At 49.5% G+C, this 22,617-nt stretch overlaps 1 protein-coding gene across 1 annotated transcript in view; it reads right to left on the reverse strand.

The window, feature by feature from the left end:
- The window catches only part of rttn (rotatin), a 48,987-nt gene that overhangs the window by 7,842 nt on the left and 18,528 nt on the right, over nt 1-22,617 (reverse strand). The window contains 19 exon segments of the mRNA XM_084475235.1: nt 650-740; nt 1,592-1,781; nt 2,909-2,996; nt 3,411-3,508; nt 3,775-3,973; nt 4,837-4,914; nt 6,363-6,521; nt 8,936-9,046; nt 9,214-9,342; nt 11,337-11,556; nt 12,775-12,971; nt 14,901-15,060; nt 15,944-16,186; nt 17,794-17,985; nt 18,134-18,199; nt 18,444-18,540; nt 20,301-20,418; nt 21,407-21,492; nt 22,328-22,427. Coding sequence (XP_084331361.1) covers nt 650-740; nt 1,592-1,781; nt 2,909-2,996; nt 3,411-3,508; nt 3,775-3,973; nt 4,837-4,914; nt 6,363-6,521; nt 8,936-9,046; nt 9,214-9,342; nt 11,337-11,556; nt 12,775-12,971; nt 14,901-15,060; nt 15,944-16,186; nt 17,794-17,985; nt 18,134-18,199; nt 18,444-18,540; nt 20,301-20,418; nt 21,407-21,492; nt 22,328-22,427 — 2,622 coding nt within the window.

The raw sequence follows: 22,617 nt of genomic DNA on the forward strand, positions 1-22,617 counted from the left end.
CTGCAGGAGCTTGGAGAAGCTCGAGACGTACTGCAGCAGAGTGACAACCTGACGGATGCAAACGCACGCATGTGCACACACACACACACACACACACGCGATGGTTCCGAGATAAGGATTTCAAAAGACTTCATCTGAAGTCAACTGAAACCACACAGAGGCTTCAAACCAAAAGTTACACTGAATGAAAGTGAGAGAGAACTCTCCAAATCAGTTTGGAGAGTGAGCTGTTCTCATTTCTGTGTGTTTTCTTCCTCCTCCTCCTCACCCCCAGTTGTTTTTGCTTAAAGACAAACAAAACAAAAACGCCCATTTCTCGCGTTCTCAAGGGCAAATGATGCACCCACAGTGGAAAAAAAACTTTCAGAAAAAAAACAGAGGTGACCTCAGTCAGCCTCTGCTACAACAACGTCAAACTGAGTACACACACACACACACACACACACACACACACACACACACACACACACACACACACACACACACACACACACACACACACAAACCCTTCTCCACCTATGGATTTTGGTGGGTGAGTCATTGAAATAGCATTGAAAAGTTGACACCCACGTTCCCCTCACCCCCCCACCACCCTCCAGCCCCCCACCCTGGGCCCTTTCATTGTCTGTGCTCCAGGGCTGATCCCCACCTGGCTCCTGGCGGCTCTCTGCTCTCCTGTCGGGGTGGCTGCTGTCTTCAGCTCGCTGAGACACCTCTCGATGGGCCTGGCATCCAGCAGCCTGCGGAGGGAGGAGGGGAGTAAACAATGGAACCGATGACGAAGACGAAGACGACGTGGTGGTGGTGGCGGTTGGTGTGCGGTCGCGATTGCACTTTAACACCGTTTCACTTCGCCCACACTCAGGTTTCCTGAGAGATTAAGATAATTGACGACTCCCGATATTTGTGTTCCTATGCTTAACGCTTCGCAGCGTATTTGACCATGATGAGAAAAGGAAAGAAAAATAATATTTGGAACATTGGCAGGACTTTGCGAATATTTGCCAATTCATCTTCTATAATTTGAAACAAAACATTGCATCATGTCATGAAATAAATACTCTTGGATTATCGCGCCCAAAACAGACTTGAGTCCTGTCTGAAGCGAGCCAGGATTGCAACAGCGTAATGTTTGCGCTATGCGTGCTACCGAACGATTTATTTATTTTTCGGGTCGCTTTAAATATGAACCAGAATTCACACTCTGTGTGCTTCAGGATTTCTGCTGCATAGTGAAAGAATAAAAGTCCCCTCCCCCTTTACTTCATCCGACGGTCAGAAGGTTGAGAAACATTCCTTCACAATCCGCTCCCGATAAACGCTATTGGCCGAGTGATCCAGCTGTATCCAATCAGAACTCTGCTTTGGTTGGTTCAGTCATCGCCCCCTGAACTACCGGGCCAATCAGCATGCTGGCGGCTCGTCCTTCCATCATTCAGTGGCTTCAACGGGGGCTTAGCGAGTGTCAAGCTAAGATCGGTGTCAAGCTATCAAGCTAACTAGCTTGTTAGCTTGACAGCGATGTTAGCTTCTTACCCCGCTACGCGGTGGGGGGGGGGGTGACCGGGTTTATGGTGAGCGAACGTCTCACCCCGCCAGCGCCTTCAGGAGCTGGTCGTGTTGGAGCGCGGCGAGCGTGAAGTCAGGCAGTGCGGCCAGCAGGCCGGTCAGCAGGGAGCAGTGGGCCGTCACCAGGTCCGGCGTCACCATGGCGACACGCTCGGCCGGCGGGCCAGAGTCCTGGGAGAGGAGCGAGCTGCTGGTGTCCGTGTCGCTCTGGCCTGCGCACACACACGCACACACACACACAGGTGCACGCCGCACGCGCGCGCGCGCACGCACGCGCACGCACGCACGCACGCACACACACACACACACACACACACACACACACACACACACACACACACACACACACACACACACACACACACACACACACACACACACACACACACACACACACACACACACACACACACACTGAATAAATGGGGGCATCGCTGCTGTGGTGACACTGCCCCCCCACCCCCACCCCCCCCTATGTCGTCTCTGTCTGGAGTTGGTGGGGCTGCTTAATAAAAGCATCAATGACAGAGTTAATGTCACTGGGAACAACGCGCTGCCCGGTGACGGGACAAGACCGATGCATTAATGGGGGGGGGGGGGGGGTGGGTTGGGGTGTTCCTGTCGGAGCGCTGCGACGGCGGCTAATAAAAACCAATGAATCACCGGCCCTACGCCTCCAGACCCAGCTCTGTCACCCCAGAGGAGAGGAGAGGAGGAGAAGAGGAGAGGAGGATGAGAGGAGGGGGAGAGGGGGAGAGGGGGAGAGGAGAGGAGGGGGAGGAGAGGAGGATGAGAGGAGGGGGAGAGGGGGAGAGGAGAGGAGAAGAGGAGAGGAGGATGAGAGGAGGAGGGGAGGGGGAGAGGAGAGGAGAGGAGAGGAGGAGGAGGATGAGAGGAGGAGGGGAGAGGAGAGGAGAGGAGGATGAGAGGAGGATGAGAGGAGGGGGAGACGGGGAGAGGATAGGAGAGGAGAGGAGAGGAGGAGAGGAGGATGAGAGGAGGAGGGGAGAGGAGGAGGAGGAGAGGAGGAGAGGAGGATGAGAGGAGGGGGAGAGGGGGAGAGGAGAGGAGGAGGAGGAGAGGAGGATGAGAGGAGGGGGAGACGGGGAGAGGAGAGGAGGATGAGAGGAGGATGAGAGGAGGGGGAGACGGGGAGAGGAGAGGAGGATGAGAGGAGGATGAGAGGAGGGGGAGACGGGGAGAGGATAGGAGAGGAGAGGAGAGGAGGAGAGGAGGATGAGAGGAGGAGGGGAGAGGAGGAGGAGGAGAGGAGAGGAGAGGAGGGAAAAAGTAAAGTTTGGGTTCCTGGGCTTTGGAGTTGCGTCTCGTGCGTCCGTACCCTGGGCCACCAGGCGGCTGGCTGGTGAGTCCGCTGCAGCCACCAGAGGGGAGGGCGGGGTGGGGGAGTGGGTCCCAGAGCCCCTGACCTGGAAGCAATACACAGGGACAGCCATGCTGTCAGTCGCACGCACACACTCCCATGTGTGCATCTGTGGGTACGTGTGTGTGTGTGTGTGTGTGTGTGTGTGTGTGTGTGTGTGTGTGTGTGTGTGTGCCTACCTCTGTGTGTGACTATGTCAGAGAAAGATGAGAGTGCGAGGGTGTGAAACGGCGTGTGTGTGTGTGCAAGAGGATGTGTGTGTGTGTGCGTGCGTGCGTGCGTGCGTGCGTGCGTGCGTGCGTGCGTGCGTGCGTGCGTGCGTGCGTGCGTGCGTGCGTGCGTGCGTGCGTGCGTGCGTGCGTGCGTGCGTGCGTGCGTGCGTGCGTGCGTGCGTGCGTGCGTGCGTGCGTGCGAGAGACAGTGAGACAGTGTGGTGACTCAGAGTCTGTGCTCCACTAACCACAGTGCTGGAGGTGGAGAGGGAGCTGGAGGCTCTGCTGGGGTTGACAGCAGCTGCCAGAAGACTGCTCCTCCACAAACTCAGTGAGTCGTCTGAATCTGAGCAAACATACAAACAAGCTTTATTTAAATATACACACACACACACAGCTCACTTTATAGATTTACACCTCATGTGTACTTGGTAACTTTTTCAAATTTTGTGACTTAAAGGGAAGCACTATCGCTTTTTTATTCATAAAATAAATATGAAATATTTCTTATTTCTTAAATAATTGTATATAATTTGATTCATTCAATTGGAACCGGGACCACATTCAATCCTAGCCATCCATACTACACATTGTTTCCATGACGTCCCTCACCCCCGGCGGCGCTCCCGGGCGGGCTGGGCCCCCGGGGGCCCTCGGCGGGGGGCTGCAGGTGGAAGGCGTGGCGTCCCCGGTAGCAGGCGGCCGCAGCGTGGGCGGCGTGCTGGAAGTACTGACAGTGGTAGAGCAGGGCCTGCAGGGCGGGAAGGCCCACCAGAGACACCCCCGACACCTCGTCATGGACACACGGGTTCTGGGGGGGGGGGGGGGGGGGTAGGGGGGGAGAGAGAGAGGGAGTGGGTCAATGAAGGAAGAGAGGGAGAGAGAGAGAGAGAGAGAGAGAGAGGTAACAAAGGAAGAGAGCAAGAGAGAGCGCGTGAGAGAGTGAGTCAAAGAAGGACGAGAGAGGGAGAGAGCATGGAGGAGAGAGACTGACAGAGACAGACAGAGAGGGGGATATGCAGACAGACAGACGGACAGAGACAGACAGAGAGAGAGGGAGATATGCAGATATGCAGATAGACTGAGACAGACAGACAGACAGAGAGACAGGGGGATATGCAGACAGACTGACTGAGACAGACAGACAGACAAGAGAGAGAGACAGGTGGATATGCAGATAGACTGACCGAGACAGACAGACAAGACAGCGAGACAGACTGACTGAGACAGACAGACAGACAGACAGACAGGGGGATATGCAGACAGACTGACCGAGACAGACAGACAGCCAAACATACTGACAGACAGAATGGCCGAAAGAGCTTTGGAAAAAGTCATTTAAATCGTTTGTAGGTCAATCTATCTTTTACATTTTAAATGATCAAGCCTTTACATATTTTATCATAAAGCTTTTAAACACCACATTGAACTGAGTTTGCGTTCGGATACACAGAAAGAGAGCGAGTGCTATCTTCACATCCTTACAAATCCAACCTGCGAACAACCAGCAAACTCGCCGGTTGTAACCTTACTGGATCTGCAGGAATTTGTCACACTCAGTGACCGGCGCCAGGTTTCATGGAGGGTATTATAATGAGAGTGAGTGAGAGAGACGGAGAGAGTGTGTCTGGGTGCAGACTCGGTGGCTACAGAGGGGCTGAAGGGGCCACTGACCTTCCAGCTCGAGTCTTTGGCCTCCTCCGCGTTGGCAGGCATCGGCATCACCAGCAGGTTACGCAGAATCAACGCCGCCTGGACACACACAGGCACAAAGACATTAACACACACACACACACACACAGGCACAAAGACATTAACACACACACACACACACACAGGCACAAAGACATTAACACACACACACACACACAAACAAAGACATTAACACACACACACACACACACAAAGTCACACACACACACACACACACACACACACACACACAGGCACAAAAACATGCACAAACACATGCACACACACACACGTTCAAGCACAAAAGCACACGCACAAACACATGCAAACATTTCCATACAAGCACAAATGAAAGCACACACACACGGACACAAGCACAAACACATGAGAACACACACACATTCAAGCACAAAAGCACATGTGCACAAAAAATGCACAAATTTACATACACGCACAAATGAACAGACCAGACACACACACACACACACACACACACAGAGGAGGTGAAGCCAGAGGATGGACAACACTGCCATCTAGCTGTGGCTCCCTGGTAATACACAACAGTCTCCTGATCTCTTGTGTCTCCTGGCCTCAATGTGTCACACAGAGGAGAATGAGTGCAGATGCTTAAAGGAGAACCACAGTGAGTATCAGGCAGGTTCCCTTCCATTTCTTGTCTTGTCTTTGTCTTTCCCAACACATTTTAAATGATTTTAAATGAATAGATCATTTTGAATAAATTCAATGGATTAGTTTGCCTGATTGTTTTTTTTTTTTCAGTGTCTTAGCTGGGCACAGATCAGCCCTGACCCTTCATCATTAATCTACTATTTTCCAATACGGAAATCTCCCTTAACATCTGTTCCTGCTTGGTTTTATTGCTTGCATTTCATATCAGATCCATTCAGCCCCTATCACACTCCTAGCACTTCCTGACAATCCACAATAATATGGACTAAACCCTAACGTAAAAACACCATTGACTATAACTAGGACTCAGGGCTATCCACCATATTCCAGGCTAAACAATGCGCGCCGCCATGACGACCAGTCCGGCTTCCCATTTCCGGTTAGAAGCGAGAATACATAGCTGATAGTACTGTAGTGAGAGGACGAGTTCAGGCTCCACTTGCCATTTTGACCCTGTTAATGTATAACATTTTGACCCCTGTTAATGTATAACATTTTGACCCCTGTTAATGTATAACATTTTGACCCTGTTAATGTATAACATTTTGACCCTGTTAATGTATAACATTTTGACCCTGTTAATGTATAACATTTTGACCCTGTTAATGTATAACATTTTGACCCCTGTTAATGTATAACTTTTAAAACTATTGCCGTAGCCTTCAAGACATGCGCTAGCGGTGCAAACGTACAAGCCGCTACGCAAACAGCACTCGACCGGAAATGGAAAACCGGCGGTTTAAGGTGGCTAACGAAGGAAGCGACTGGACATGGTGGGGGGGGTCCGGGGTGGTGTGGTGGGGGTGCGGCGGTAGTACCTCCCTGCGGACCATGCTGCACTCCTGCTGGTCCAGGAGGATGTTGAGCAGCGTGCCCCACAGCCCCCCGCTGATGTTCTGGCAGCTGGCGCACAGGGCCTGACACCCACTGGGACCCCTGGACAGAGCCCGGCCCACCCCCAGGCTGGCGAACCTCACCTGGGGGGAGGGGGGGGGGCGGGGTCGGAGGGGAAAAGGGGGGCGCATGAAGAGAGACGGAGAATTAAGAGGGTTAGAGTGCCTGGTAATAGTTGAGTGTGTGTGTGTGTGTGTGTGTGTGTGTGTGTGTGTGTGTGTGTGTGTGTGTGTGTGTGTGTGTGTGTGTGTGTGTGTGTGTGTGTGTGTGTGTGTGTGTGTGTGGCATCAAATGTAAGCCAGAGAGAGCTAGAAATAGAGGGAGAAATAGAGAGAAAGAGTGAAAGAGAGAGAGAGACAGACGTGCGTTTACATGACACTCAAGAAAGTCGAATTATTGGCTTAGTCCAACTATGATTGGATTATTAAGATGCATGTATACACCTTAGTCGAGCTAAAATCAAATTGAATTGGGTTACTCACAGTCTTAAGACCCCTAGATAATGTGATTCATAGTCGAGTTAAGCGTGCATGTACGGAGTCGAATTGGATTATGCGTTGAATTGCGTTCTGCGCATGCTCGAGATCTTTTCCCGGGGCTGTGATCCGGAAGTAGAAGGAGACAATTGTTGTTGTCACCGTCGGAAAACGAGAAACGCCGATTTATTTAAAAAGGTGGCGCAGAAGATGGAGGAAGCCGATGAATGTAGTTACCCCCTATAAGAATTGTGTCCTGGCCGCGGGAGCGGCTGGGACACAGGCTGAAAAAAAGTAAAAGAAAAAGAAAAAAAAAAAAGTACATGTTTTTCTAAATGTGGGTCATCAACGAGGTTGTAAAGTAGTAACTTTATTCATTCATTGTGCCGCGGCGGGGAATGCCGTATACGGACGGGTGGCGGAGGGGCTGCTCCGGTGGGAGAAAGATGTTTTCAGTAGACAGCTGTCAACTCACTTTGGGTCGGCGATTTATTTAAAAAGCTGGCACAGAAGATGGAGGAAGCCGGTGTCGTGCCAATGTAGTTAACCCCTATAAGGAGTGTCATCATCAACATGCATTCAGTACAAACTACGCTTCGATTTCACCCAAGGCTGAATTAAAAGTACATATTTTTCTAAATGTTTCTCATCAACGAGGTTGTAAAATAACTACGATCTTTATTCATTCATTGCGCCGTGGCCGAACTGACGGGGTATTCTCTGATATTATGAATCTTACAGACTGCGTCGGGTTCTCCGACTCTCTGGTACTTCCACAACAAGTAAAGACTCCTAGTGGGGTTTATCTCGCCCATGGGGGAAAAAGGAATTGGGGGAAATTAACTTTGGCATTGACTCTCTGAAGTCCAGATTGAAACGAACATGGAGGAGAAAGCAATGTCTCAGCAGACAGCTGAAACATTGGCAGAGCAGCCGGAGGAGTCCGCATACGACCGAGAGGTCGGAACAATGGAGCGTCGGAACAATGGAGCGTCGGAGAAATGATATGGACCCAAAGTGAACTGACCGCTGTCTACTGAAAACATCTTTCTCGAATGCCGCCTGAGTTTGCTGTTGCAGGTGACGTAAAGAGGTCAGCCGGTGGCTCCATTACCACTAGTTGAAATGGGTACACCGCCACCTATCGTACCGGGGCATGACACGCTTCGGCCAATGAATCGATTTACTCACCGCCGTGTATACCCGGACAATTGCAGTTGTCCAATTGTGGAGCATAGTCGAACTATGGCTTTAATCGGATTAAGCTGTGCATGTAAACGTACTGAGAGAGAGAGAGATAGTACAAAGCAGAGATAATCAACATGTGACCTTATAAGAGCACTGGTCACGTGCGCATCGGAACATAACTGCATCCTGCAAGTAACATGATGCATTGTCTAATAACCGTGGTCATTTCCTACTTTAGAACAGAGGTGACAGACAACAAGTCAACAAGTCAGACAGTACCTTGTCACAGCACGACCCTACAGATGTTTCCAGACTGTTTGCAGACAGAGAGAGGGCTGAGACCCCCCAGCTGTCATTGGATTCTCTATTCTCTCTTCTAGCATGTGAGGGCTGACGAGGCCCTCGCTGCTTTCATCTTGTCCCGATGAAAGCAGCGAGCGCGTGAGCAGCTCCCCCCCGACCTGTTTGTCGGCGAGCGCGCGTCAGTGTTGTGGAAGGGAGCGTCTGTCTCAACCCTTCATGTTTAGCATCTATCGTACTGCCGCGGTGAAGAGCAGGGACCTCCTGCCTCTTTATGAATCGTTATTAACTAGAACAGCAGGGAGAGTTGGACGAGTGTGAGTGAAAGCGCCGGATAGTCTAGTGCTTAAGGTGTTGGACATCTGAAGGATTCAGGGTCCGAACCGCAGTACACCGCACTTCACCTGTAGGCAACTCTCTGACACACTCGATGGTATGAAGAAAAAAAAAAAAAGCGAATTCTGTAAAAGTAAAGTCAAACTAAAAGAGTTTAGTTTGTCGAAAACAAAAAAAAAAAAGAGTGGTGCTCCTACCTCCGGGTCGCGGTCCACCCACAGGGGGATGAGCCAGGCTAATCCCAGCTGGGAGCCGTTGGCCTCCTCGGGCCCCACCTCCTGCCCCAAGGACCACTGGGTAATGAAGTCCTGAAGCAGAAAGAGAAAGAGGGACATCTCAAAACCTTATGTTGTTGTCTTTTCTTTCGTGTTCCATCGATCATTTTGCATGAGATGCAATCCAAGAAGTTATAAACTTTGGAGGGTAGGCTCAGTGTACAGCTGTACATCCCGTAACGATACGGCTCTACACACACCCTGCCGTCGCTCTCGGCCATCATCTCGTGGGAGAGGTGCAGGAGGCAGATGACGGCGTTCTTGGTCACTCCTTTACCCATGAAGGACATGGAGTTCCCCCCCCACTCCACGTAGAACGAGGAGATCACCTGAGGTTTTGGGACACACACACACACACACACACACACACACACACACACACACACACACACACACACACACACACACACACACACACACACACACACACACACACACACACACACAATAAGGCTTCAGAGAATCCCATTGATAGACGACAAACTCAAACACCCCTCAACACAGTAGACCACCCGGCCCTTTTCGTGACCCCAATGTATCGGAACATTTACAATTGTTGAATTGTGTTAAAGTCTGTGTTAAATCAGAATCACATTTGGATGAGTGATCATCCAAATGATCTTTCCGCTCAGCACAATGTACCGTCTCCCTTCTCAAACCATCACACTGAATCGCACATCTCTGCATTTTAAACCGAGGTTAATTACAGCCGGGCTGATTGTTTTGCTTCGTGTGTTCTCCGCGGCCGGAGAGCTGATGAAGAGATGGCAGGACCCGGCTGAGCCCAGATCCCATCGCCAAGAGCCCTCCCTGGGGTGGGACGGAAGAGACGGCGGGGGCCAAAGGTGAGGCCAGAGGGGTGAAGGAGACAGAAGGTCTGTTCACGGGGATGGGGGCTGAAATATCTGGACGCCAAAATGAATGAGAGACTGAAGCCCCAAGTCTCTGGTAGAGGTCTGTCGACGGTACACAGAAGAATCGTAAAAAGCGAGAAAAAAAAAAAAAAGCAAGACAAAGTCCAATCTATTCACAGAAGTGCTTATGCAAATGAAGTAATCAGAAGCGACAATATGTCGTCGCGCGAGCAAATCGGCCAATTCTAGAAACAGGCTCTCTCTGCGCCATTAAGCCGATTCATAAAGTGGCTTCCGACAAATTAGCTCTTGGGGTTCACTGGCCTTGTTGGCGCCAGTGCACACTTCCCCCAAATAATGGAGAGGGAAGGTTGGCTGACTCCACGACCACACATCTTCTTGATTGAGGAAGGAACTCATCTAGCGGGGCTATTAAAGCATCTGTCCAGGCCATGGTCCATGTTGCTCACCCCGCCCCCTGTTGACCTAACAACGGGAGTGCACCTCGCCTTTTTCAGCTTTTTTTTTTTTTTTTTCAAGAGTTAAGGATTGAAATGGGTGATACTGTAAATGCAAGTAGAGGGTCCCAAAAAAAGGTAACGCAATGAGTAACACTTTCACTTTTAAGTTAAAGCATAAAACATGCTTTGGCAGTTTGCACCTCGGTTCCCACATACGCTCGTCATGGCAGAAACAAGTGTCGAGCATCAGCCAAGACACACATTTGCATGTCTGGAGCGGTCCAAGTCGTTATAATTTGCGGTGCGCTAACGACATGCAGAACACATCTAAATATGGATGAGGAGCCTTGGCAACACGGCGCGTGTCTCACGGTGCGCTTTGGGCCACGCGGTTCAACGACCTTGGCTAATTCTGCGCGCATCCAGGCCTTGGCCGATTGATGCATGTCAATGCTGCCCGTGGAGATAAAGTAACACATATTGATGGCTTTGTGTGTGCGTGTGTGCGCGTGCCTGTGTGCCATGTGTTCGGTCTTGAGTGCTCGAACCCCAGCTCTGGTACGAACCGGGCCACCCCATAGCCACCCCGTACCGCCTGTCCGAGCTGCTCTCTCTCATTAGGCGGCCGTTATGTTTGTTTTTGTTGGTGTGTATGTTTTTTGTGGACATTTGAAACAACAGAACAGATGGGATTGGCAAGGTGGATTATCCCCATCAGAGGCTTCACAGTGTAGCATAACTAATCAATGTTTTTTTGTTGTTGTTTTCTTTACCTATTGCAATTCATAACCGCATTCTCTTTTAGTTTTAATTAATTCCACAGGCGGTATTGTGTGGCGTTTGCACGTTTTTTGTTGTTGTGTGCTTTCATTTATTTCTGTGGGCAATCAGGCATTTATGCTTTTCCTGGCATTGCCAAAGCATTCGGGGCTCTTAGATATGAGCACGCCACAACATGAACACATTTGTATAAATATAACAGATTGATTAACGGACACGGACACCCACCTCTAGCAGCCCAACAAGGTACTTGGAGCAGAGGGCGATGGGCTCCAGGTCTTGGCACTGGGAGCTCCATCCGGGCAGGGCGGTGAGGGTGACCATGCCCAGCAGAGTCCTCTCCAGGCTGGGGAGACCGTAGAAGCGCGGCGCATCAGACACCCGCAGGCTCTGGAGCAAGCAGAGAGCCAGCTGGCTCTTGAATGGGCCTGCCAGTGCCAAACATATCCTAGAGAGAGAGAGCGAGAGCGAGAGAGAGAGAGAGAGAGAGAGAGAGAGAGAGAGAGAGAGAGAGAGAGAGAGAGAGAGAGAGAGAGAGGGGCAGAGAGAGGCAGAGAGAGAGATATGAAGAGAGACAGAGTTAGACGCTAACAGTCATAAAGGAAAGCTGGGACATTTCCATCCATGTTTACGGTATTGTAATGCAACAGAACTGCGATCCCAATCACAGCCTGTAATCACAGCCTGTAATCACAGCGTGTTGTACTCGCAGGCACATCAGCGTGTCTCTAAATATTGTGACGGCGTCAAACAATGTTCGCTTCTTCTGCACTTCAAGCCCAACACCGCGGCGGCGGTGAGCAGCAAGCCTCTGAACTACACTTGACGCATAACAAACACTTTTAATTTATCCTTCCTGTGGAAAATAAAATCAATTCATTAAAACTGGAGGCAAATATGCAGGCATATTGCAACTAGATACGAGAGCAGTAAAAAAAAGGGAAAACTAGATGAATCAATATGGCTTCCATTGCCCGGGGCTCTAGCTGATGCGAGGCTCAGGATAAGCGTTTGATTGACAGCTACTAAACCAAAGAACATCCCGTCCCACTGAGAGATACATAATAGCCGTTAGATGGCACATTCAGCTCAGATCCTCAGACATGTTAACCGCTCTGCTGGAGTCCAAGGTCTGGACCAATGAGTGGTTTCAGACTGTGTTTACCAGACTGTGATCCCATTCTAGGGTTACATTCGATAATTGCTGTTATCATAATCAAAGCATGAGAGTAATCATTGATGTGTTTGTCTGCATTTATTCAGTGTATAATATGTCATTCCCTTTTCATTATTCACCTTTGTCATTACCACTGTTTCTAACCACTATTTGCATCAGTGCCAATAAAGCACTTTGCAATTTAGACAGACAGAGATACAGGCAGATAGAGAAAGAAAGACAGAGACAGACAGACAAAAAGACAGACAGACAGAGAGACCAACAAAGACAGACAGAGAGAGAGACAGACAGACAGAGACAGATAGACAGACAGAGACAGACAGAAAGAGAGACAGACAGAAAGAGAGACAGAGAGAAAGAGAGACAGAGACAGACAAACAGAGAGAGAGACAGAGACAGACAAACAGACAGACAGACAGACAGAGAAAGAGAGACAGACAAACAGAGAGAGACAGAGAGAGAGACATGAGCTGCAGTGCAGCTTCCTACCTGTCGGGGGTGCTGGCGAGACGGTGGAGCAGGCTGCTGAGGAAGCCACTGATCTCTCTCTGCAGCCTCTGGGTGACCTGGCCCCGCAGCTCCTCCGCCCCCCCCTGGCCCTGAGCCGGACCCCCGGCGCTCTGACCCGGGACGGCCGGGCCCTGGCCCTCCCCTACCAGCAGGAACCCGCACAGGGACACCGTGTCCTGGGGGAGGGGGCGTTAGAGAGACACATTCAGAGCGATGGAGAGATAAACGGGAGATGGAGAGGGAGAGAGAGAGAGAGAGAGAGAGAGAGAGAGAGAGAGAGAGAGAGAGAGAGAGAGAGAGAGAGAGAGAGAGAGACGGATATGAAGGTAGAGAGAGAGAGAGAGAGGGAGATAGACAGACTGATATGAAGGTAGAGAGAGGGAGAGATGAAGAAAGAGATGAAAGGTAGAGAGAGGGAGAGATGGAGAAACAAAGAGTTTAATAAAACAGACGACACCGACGCAGATGGAGTCAGAATGAGAGAGCGGCATAGACAAAGAGACTGAGTGAACGAGAGACAGAAGGATATTAAAAACAGAGAGGGGGATAAAAGAGATGGTGGGACAGTGAGACAGAAGGAGATAGAAGGGGAGCCAGGCAGCAGCAACACACACACACACCTATTTATAACTCTGCAGAAAGTCCTCCGCCAGAGAGCAGCCTCACCCACGCACACACCCACCCACCCACCCACTCACTCCCCCATCGCAGCGCACATGAACCAGCAAGTGTAAAAGATGCAGACGGACAGATGTTCGTGAACCAGAGCAGTAATTACAGAGGAGTCTGCACAGCGAGTGGAGGCTGCTCACCCCTAGCATCCGCCCTGCGTGCAGAGCCGGTGACAGCCTCCGGGGGGGGGGGGGGGGGGGGGGGGGGAGGACGGGGGGGCCATTGTTTATACACATTAATGAGAAGACCAAGGTGAGACTGATTAAATCCTAAAAGTAGCTCTGCCGGCTACAAAGAGCCACAATCCCTGCTCTCCCCGGGCAAAGCTGGGGAAGGGGAGGGGGCTGAGATCTGAGACGATAGCGCTGGAGTCAGAATGGAGTAATGAGGTGATAATGTGTTTGCCGTTTGCCGTGTGTGCTGTGTGTGTGTGTGTGTGTGTGTGTGTGTGTGTGTGTGTCTATTACACACCTTCATCATCATCCTGCGTACAAACGTTGGCGCGCTCGCCACTATGTAATCACGCGTGTAATCACAGAACACACAGACTCAATCGACAGAGAGGAGATCTAGGGAGTTCTGGTGGAAGAGCTGCATTTAAAGAGCCTAAATATAGAGAGACAGGAGATGGGAGTCGAGATCAACTGGAATAATGCGCCGCCGCTCCCCAGCGGAATCACTGCTTCTGCCACGCTGTTATTGCTTGCTACACCTTTACCACTCGGGAGCGCTCTGAACATGACTTCCACTGCAGCAGAGACATTAACAAAGGCTTCAGGTCCACGGATATACCCCACAGGCCCCTCCAAGTACAACCAAGCCAAAGGTATAAAATGAATGATGTTTATGATGTCACCGGGACTGTGACATCATCAAACATGATTAATTGTCACTCGAGAGTGTTCTCTTAATCCGTTCCCGAGCCAGCAGTGACCTGTCTGGGTGTTATTTCCATATTTTTATGGTTTGTTGACTACATCTGCTCTGTCTCCATCGCCGTGGTTATGGTTTCTACTCTGCGTTCTTGCCATATGTTGTCAAAGCACTGAAATTCAAATTTTGGCTGGATAAATCTTTGGCAACTGCTGTTAGAAGGACAAGTACTGGGGAAACAGGGCAATGAAGGAGGCTGAAGCAGCGCTTAGAGGTGTGAGTGGAGCGCGCCTCTGCTGCCACCTAGCTGTCAGAGAGAAACGAATGACACTTTAATCTAATGACAGTATGACTGATATACAATATAGAAATATAGCAGCGTTATTTTAGTCTGATCTCTAAATGACCTTTGTTTTAATATTTAAACATAAAATAATTATCTGGAAAAAAAGAAAAGCCTACTGTTTTCAGTTCGTAGACTATAGGGGGAAATTGGTGGTAATCAGATTGCAAACAATGCCATCCAGGTTCCCTCAGGAATTGTAAACACTCTCTCGTACTTTATCAAGGAGAAGCTCCAGTATCCATCGTAGGTCCTCGTCTTCTGTCTCTCTCGCATCTTTAGTCCGCGGGTCATGTTCGAAGTAAACGTTCAGGAAGGCCACGATGTCCACCAGTAAACGCTCGTCCTCCACACAAGCAGGATGCACCCTGAGAAACCTGGAGACAATGGAGTGAAGACAACATGAACCACGTTCTACCATGTATGTCAATGCACCATGGAGTTAGACTTTTAAACCCGGGGTAAAACACTGAAGGGAAGGGCATTTTGTGGATGTGGGGGATTAAGATAAGTGGGTGTGCGTTCTTTAATATATCCATGTTTTGAAGATGATTTTAAGGTTGTTTCCCTGTTCGATAACTAAAAGAAGGCTATCAATCTTTCAGAAGAAGTTGGTATCCAAAAACCAACTGTGTGGCGTTGTGATTACAACTGCAAACTGTCATGTTATCAAAAGCAACATATAATCACATCCCTCAGTGCACGTAAATATTGGCTTGTAGAGACGACTGCTTTTGAGCAGAATTATCAACACATTTAACAGAGTGATAATTATATGAATTATTATTATGTAGTTAACCACTATGCGTGTGATCTACTGCATGTCGACGTGAACAAAATAAACCTTTTATCTCCTAGTGTTTGAGCTGAAACAGGGGATTTACTTCCACTTAACCGAAGTGCTCTCCTCTCTGTTCATGTATTCTGAGATTGTTTGATACTGCTTTGTGCTCCTCTTTTGGCAAGGTCACGTATTCAAAAAAGCATTTTAGATCAAGTCGTTTGCTCCTCTCCTGGCAATATGAAAGGTTAACTCAACTAAAACAAAGAGCTGAGAGGCCTGTCAGTTCTCATCTAAGACTTAAGCAGTATGCTTCCTCTGTGGGCCGCTAACACACTGTGATGGTTTGGATACATCAAGGAGAGAAAACCTTGTTGTAATACTAATCTCCAGAAGTGAAACAAAAACATCACTGTATAAATGTGAAAGTCCCAAGAAACACAAATCAAACCTCGGCAAACCCAAGGCCAAACATGTACCTGGCTAAGGCACTCTGCCAGCTGAGCGAGCCCAGAGTCTTCCTGCAGCCGTGCGATTGGCCGTGCGCGAAGGCCAGCTGGTCAATCAACAGGTAGAGGCGGAGCCTGCCGAGGGCGGACCTCACGGAACCGTGTCCCGCCGCCATGACGATGTCCTGCACGCAGTCCAGGAGGCCCGTGGAGAGGTGGGACGTCCGCACCATGAGGACCTGAGCCTCAGAGAGGACCAGGGACGGGTGGAACCTGCGGAGGAGGGAAGAAATATAAAAATAGTGCAAATCTACCAATATAACAATAGAAATAATAGAAAGAGCACTAATAATAATAATATTAATAATAACTTAATAATTTTTATAGCACCTTTCAAGATACCCAAAGTCGCTTAACAAAAAAGGTGAGAGGGGAAGGGGGGGTTAGGGGTCAAATATGATATAAAAATAATAAAGAAGTATAACCTACGTTCTAATCCCTACCAGCTCATTAACAGCAACGAATCAGAGAAGAAACCGAGAACAAGCCACTCTGAATAAAACCAAAATGACTTAATAGTGAGCAAGTGACATTTAAGGTCAGGCATCGTCCCAGACGTCTCGACTCTGGGTCCTCGGCCCCGGAGTCGGAACACGAGTTGTGAGGCACGTGTTTGACAAGTGGCGTCCTCTGAGGCCGCTGCGGGCGGGGCTGAGGTTTGGGTGACATTTAAAAGTCGGCCCGGGTTGGGGACAGACGGGACCTCCGGAAGCCTCCCTCCTCGTTTTTTTAACAGAGAGACTCTAACTTTGATTGACTTATCCTACATTCTCACTCCGCGGCGGCGGCGGGGAAAATAAACAAAAGGCGGCAATCTCAGACGAGGAACCCTGGGAGGATTGTGAAGCGAGGTCTAAAATTAGCGTTTCCCGCGATTTGCCTAAACACAGGAAGACAAGAGAGTATTTGTTCGAGGTGCGGCGAACGGGTAATAGATTAGCTCCCCTCGCAAATTAACTCGCTATTATATTATGCATGTGCAAGAGGGCGCCAGAAATGAACAGCCACATCCCCGGTGGAAAGGATTCATCTCGGCGGTTTTGTTTCGGTAAGCGCTCCCCTCCCGTACTGTCACAGCGAGTTTGGCTCTGTGAGGATTGATCCATCTGCCGCCCGCTCCAAAAGAAAATCCTTTGCTGATGCGATTAAGAAAGTTAAAGCGCTGTGCGACACACTCATCTGTTAGCGTTAGGTCACATTAGGAGGAAATGAAGACGGATGACAGCTTTCTGAAAGACCCCCCCGCCCCCCCCCCCTCCGCCACACACACACACACACACACACACACACACACACACACACACACACACACACACACACACACACACACACACACACACACACACACACACACACACACACACACACAGCCGTGGGAGCTTGGGGTGTCGAGAGATCCTTCTGCATCGTCATGGTTTTAATTGTTCAATCACATCATGATTAGAAAAAGATAATGAACGTATCAGTCTTGCTTTTAGCTGTCGAGAAGCCGGGATCTAAAAACAATATCCGACGGCGTGGATGAAATATTTCACTGGAATCACTTGAACAATCGTCGCCAAATTAAATTGAATTAAAAGCTTATACAAAGTTGGAGTAACCCAAGTTATGGATACCCACAGAAAAAACATGCCCTCTACTCACCTGCTAACTAACTAATGAGGAAAGAAAGAATGTTCAAGAAACGCCCCAAAGTCCACTAAGCGCCTCACCGCTGAAAGTTTTCCAATTTCCCATCTTTCCTCCAAGCTGTCTAAAAAGTCCATCTTTGGCCTCATAGAAAGTGTGAGTGATAAAAACGCCATCTGGGCGGTCCTTACTCGCTGACATCACTCTGGAACCCCCTGAGCTCGTCCAGAAGGCTGTCCAGCCCGCAGTACCACGCCGTGTTCCAGGCCAGCTGGAGGGCGTGGCGGGCCGGGGCAAAGGTCAGGAGGTCGGCCGCCGGGGTCACCACGCAGCAGTAGGGGCTGACTGCGTGGTGGGTCACCGCCCGGAAGGGGATTTTGAACCTGCGAGGGGAAATAATAATAGATGGAGGAAATTGTCCAATTATGGAGGGGGTTTTATGGTAATATGTGAACCGATTCACCACAGATCGTTCTCGTTCCTGATTTCTTTAATTCTTAACACTTTTAACTGGCTGGGTCGGGTCGTTACCTCCGGGTTACTGATAGTGGGAGAGAGAAAGTTGCCAAAGTCCCGTCCAAATTGGATTTCCCAGACCTGAAACAGAGAGCAACACGCTGCAACAGGGGCAGGATAACATAGCGGTTACGATGTTCGATTCCCGCACAAAATGTCGGCTTCCACGGGTAATAAGCCGTGTGCAAGTCTGCTCAGATTGCCCCAATAGTACTAAACAGTTAGATCGTAATGGACACACAATGTCTTGTTTGCGTTATGAATCACGTCGACAACATCAACGATAAAACGGTATTAAATAAAAGGGTTGCGATCGATAACTCACCAGAAGTCAACGGTGGCAATCTCATCAAAAAGCAGCAAGCACATGAGAACAGCTGCCTCGTAGCCACCGCCTCCGTTGTCCTTCACTATTAAGGAGGCTGTGGGAGAACAAGACCCACCCCGGGCAATTAATGTGGATCACACACACACACACACACACACACACACACACACACACACACACACACACACACACACACACACACACACACACACACACACACACACACACACACACACACACACACCCCTCACTCCCTGTGCTTTATCACTTTACTTTACGAGCAGTACGTTTAACGAGCAGAGTATATAAAAAAAAGTCACAAACTCAAAAAGCTCAATAAATAAGTGCAAGTCGGTACCTAAGCAGCGCCTCTGCTTGCTTGGCTGTTATTAGGGTGAAGATGGAGATGTTTTTTGACCCCCAAAAACATTTAAAGTCAGAGTTGTTTCTGTGGTAAAGGATGGCTGTGTATTTATTGGGAATTAATGACCGGGGAGTCCAACGCCTTTGGGAAGCCAAGACGGAGAACCGTGGAACTTTTTCCACTGCAGTCTTCACCTTTTTGTTTTAATGTATTTGTTACTTTTACCACTGCGTCATCCCTTTAGCTCAAAGTGTTTAAAATAATATAAGCCTTCCCCTTTTCGGAGAATGACAAAAAGTCCCCAGAGGAACATGGCGGAGAATAGTTTTCCCGCGGGACGCACACCCTAACAATGGGTTTTATTTAACGCCTGGAGTGGCGTAGAGTGACGTGAAGCCGCCAAGCCGTGGATGGAGGTTGACGAGGTTGCATTATTGACAAACATCATTCCTAATTCCTGTCAAACAGAAATCAAAGGCTGCGGCGTAAGAGTTACACGCTTTACGCTGTTTGTCATTCAAGTCAGAACGATGCTGTACGATCTCATACATAAACCCACCCGAGTCAGACTCAAGGCTCCAATTAATTTCTCTGGGCATAATTGACAACAACTGTTAGTTTGGCGCTGTGTTTCATGATGAGGGAGGTCCACAAGACGCCCTGGGCGGCGCGATGTAGCGCTGCAGCACGGAGCCTGCGATGGCGCATCAGCGCACACACACACACACACCGGCCTCATTAGCATCCTGCTAACGCACCGCTTACTACTGTGATGACATCGTCTGCGGCGTTGCGTCGCTGACTGACTCACACCCTGTGTGTGTGTGTGTGTGTGTGTGTGTGTGTGACTTTGTCTGTATTTGTGTCTTTCTGTGTGTGTGTGTGTGTGTGTGTGTGTGTGTGTGTGTGTGTGTGTGTGTGTGTGTGTGTGTGTGTGTGTGTGTGTGTGTGTAAAACGTGTGCTTGTGTGTGTTTGTGTGACTTTGTCTGTATTTGTGTGTGTTTGTGTGTGTTTGTGTGACTTTGTCTGTATTTGTGTGTGTGTGTGTGACTTTGTCTGTATTTGTGTGTGTGTGTGTGACTTTGTCTGTATTTGTGTGTGTGTGTGTGTGTGTGTGTCTTTCTGCGTGTGTGTGTGTGTGTGTGTGTGTGTGTGTGTGTGTGTGTGTGTCTTTCTGTGTGTGTGTGTGTGTGTGTGTGTGTGTGTGTGTGTGTGTGTGTGTGTGTGTGTGTGTGTGTGTGTGTGTGTGTGTGTGTGCGCGTGCGCTCGCGTGTGCATGTGCGTGCGTAAAGCGCATGTGTATGCGTGTGTAAAGAGCATGTGTATATGTGTGTGTAAAGCGTGTGTGTGGGTGTGTTTTTATTCCTACGAGTGTACCCCACCACCACCACCACCACCGCCGCCGCCACCCCGACCGCAGAGAAGACAAGATACTCAGAGTGCACTGCCTGCGGGGAGCGTTCCTTAATGAGCTGTCTTGTGAACGTACCCCTGAGCAGGGCGAGGAGCAGAGGGGAGCGCTGGGCGAGGCGGTGGCGCAGAGCGGGGTCGGCGTACACCAGCTTCCGTAGCACGCAGAGGCTGGGCTCCAGCAGACTGTCCATGCTCTGGGTCGGGTGGGAGGGCGGGGGGGGGAGAGGGAGGGAGGGAGGGAGGGGGGAGAGAGGGAGGGAGGGAGGGGGGAGAGAACGCACACTGCATTTAATTGTGGCCAATTTTCTCTGTCGCTCGATCTCTTCATCCCTTTGTCACACACACACACGATTAAAGAAAGACCGATCATTCACACACACAAAGATGCGCACGCACACAGACACACACACACACACACACACACACACACTCCTTGCTGTCATTTCACATAAGCGGCCCTAAATGTACGAGGTGCAAACAGCACATGCTTGAGTGGTTGCAACCTGCGGCCATCGCTCCTAAACACAATCTAGTCCACGTCTTAATGTCCATGGCCCCGTTAGACCACCTCCACACTGGACAGGCTGATGGACCATTAACACACACACACACACACACACACACACACACACACACACACACACACACACACACACACACACACACACACACACACACACACACACACACACACACACACACACACACACACACACCATTAGCTGTGAGTCATGCTCGAGGCCTCGGAGCGGCTAAGCAGGCGAGCTGTAACAGGAGTGCAAAGATCACGGCTGACCAGTCTGCCCGTCTGATGTAATTAGCAAACGCCCGCCTTCATCATCCTCCTCATGCCACGCACGCACACACACACGCACACGCACACGCACACACACAAAGACACACAGACACAGACACACAGAGACACATACACACACACGCATGCACACACAGACACAAACACTTATGTATTGAAAATGCATGTGCTTGAATTTGGAAGCGTTTTACATTAATAAGCCTATACACACACACACACATTGTTCTCTCCCCCTCTAAAAAGATAAGGGAGGGATTGTATTTTAGCAGTTGAATTGTGTCTAGCCTAATTCATCCATTTGCTCAGTACCACATCTGTGGTTCTGTGAGTTATTATCATTTCCTTTGTTTGGGTTGTTGTTCCTGTACCTTATTGCCGTTTACACTCTCCATAATGAAAGAAACGACCGTGTCCGTGATGCCAAGAGCCTTCAGCGCGGCGTGCATGGCTGCGTCTGAGGGGAAATAAGAGCAGAATTCAATATGTCGACGGTAAACATTTGCATACTCCTCAGGATTTGTTTATTCAGTTATTCTTCCCGTTGCCTGACAAACATATGGCCGTGGGAAGACAAACACTCCTGCATCAGCAGAAGAGTACAGAATCCACAAAGGCCCCCGTCTTGAGATCTTCCAGGACATTGATGTGTTCTGAATAGTTTCGCTGCAGTTTGGCTCCCATTGGATTTCACGGTGGTGCTTCAACACTACACTGTATACGACGGCAGACAGGATGCCGAGTTTTACAGGATTTTCTACCCACTTTAAAGGAGACACGCATGCCATGCAGATAGCCATCAGCTAGAGATCCAGGTTTGATTTCGACCTATTATCCTATGCCACAGTATGTTGTACGTCCTGGCACTTTATGTACGCACTTATTGTATGTTGTTCGTCCCGGCACTTAAAAATAGAACTTAGCATTGTGTAGTGTCTTATCCTAGCTATCTTTGTTGTCTACGGGGAATGGGTTACCCTAGCACTTGGTTCTATGAACATCCTTGCTGTACCGACAGAGATATATTGTTGTTTCTCTTTCTTCTAACAAATGTACTTATTGTAAGTCGCTTTGGATGAAAGCGTCTGCTGAATGCACTAAATGTAAATGTCCTCCTCTCTCCCTTTCAACCCTATCACCTGTCCGTTTCGTCTGTCAAATCCATCAAAATATGTTCAATAAAAAAAGAATGAAAAAAATGTGTTGACTCATATGCGAGGGACCAGGACGGAGGCTGTGTCTATAGGATCCTAGAGACGGCTATATAACAACGGTGATGCTGCTCTTCTGACCTTGTAAAACAACCGCCAGCTGCTCTGTGGCAGACCTCCTGAGAGACAGGTCCACGCCGCCCGACGTCAGGATGCCAAACAGCTTCTCCACCGACTCCACCTGCACAGGGAGCGCGCGCACACACACACACACACACACACACACACACACACACACACACACACACACAGAGTTGTTTGAGTGGCATACAATTACAGTTTTGCATGCTGGAGCATTGTCATCACCCCCAGGGTCATTTTAAAGACCCCCTACAATAAATGCTGCAATCATTGCCATCCATTCACCACCG

The sequence above is a fragment of the Micromesistius poutassou genome (assembly GCF_964030765.1).
Source record: "Micromesistius poutassou genome assembly, chromosome: 11".
In the NCBI taxonomy this organism is placed as follows: domain Eukaryota; kingdom Metazoa; phylum Chordata; class Actinopteri; order Gadiformes; family Gadidae; genus Micromesistius; species Micromesistius poutassou.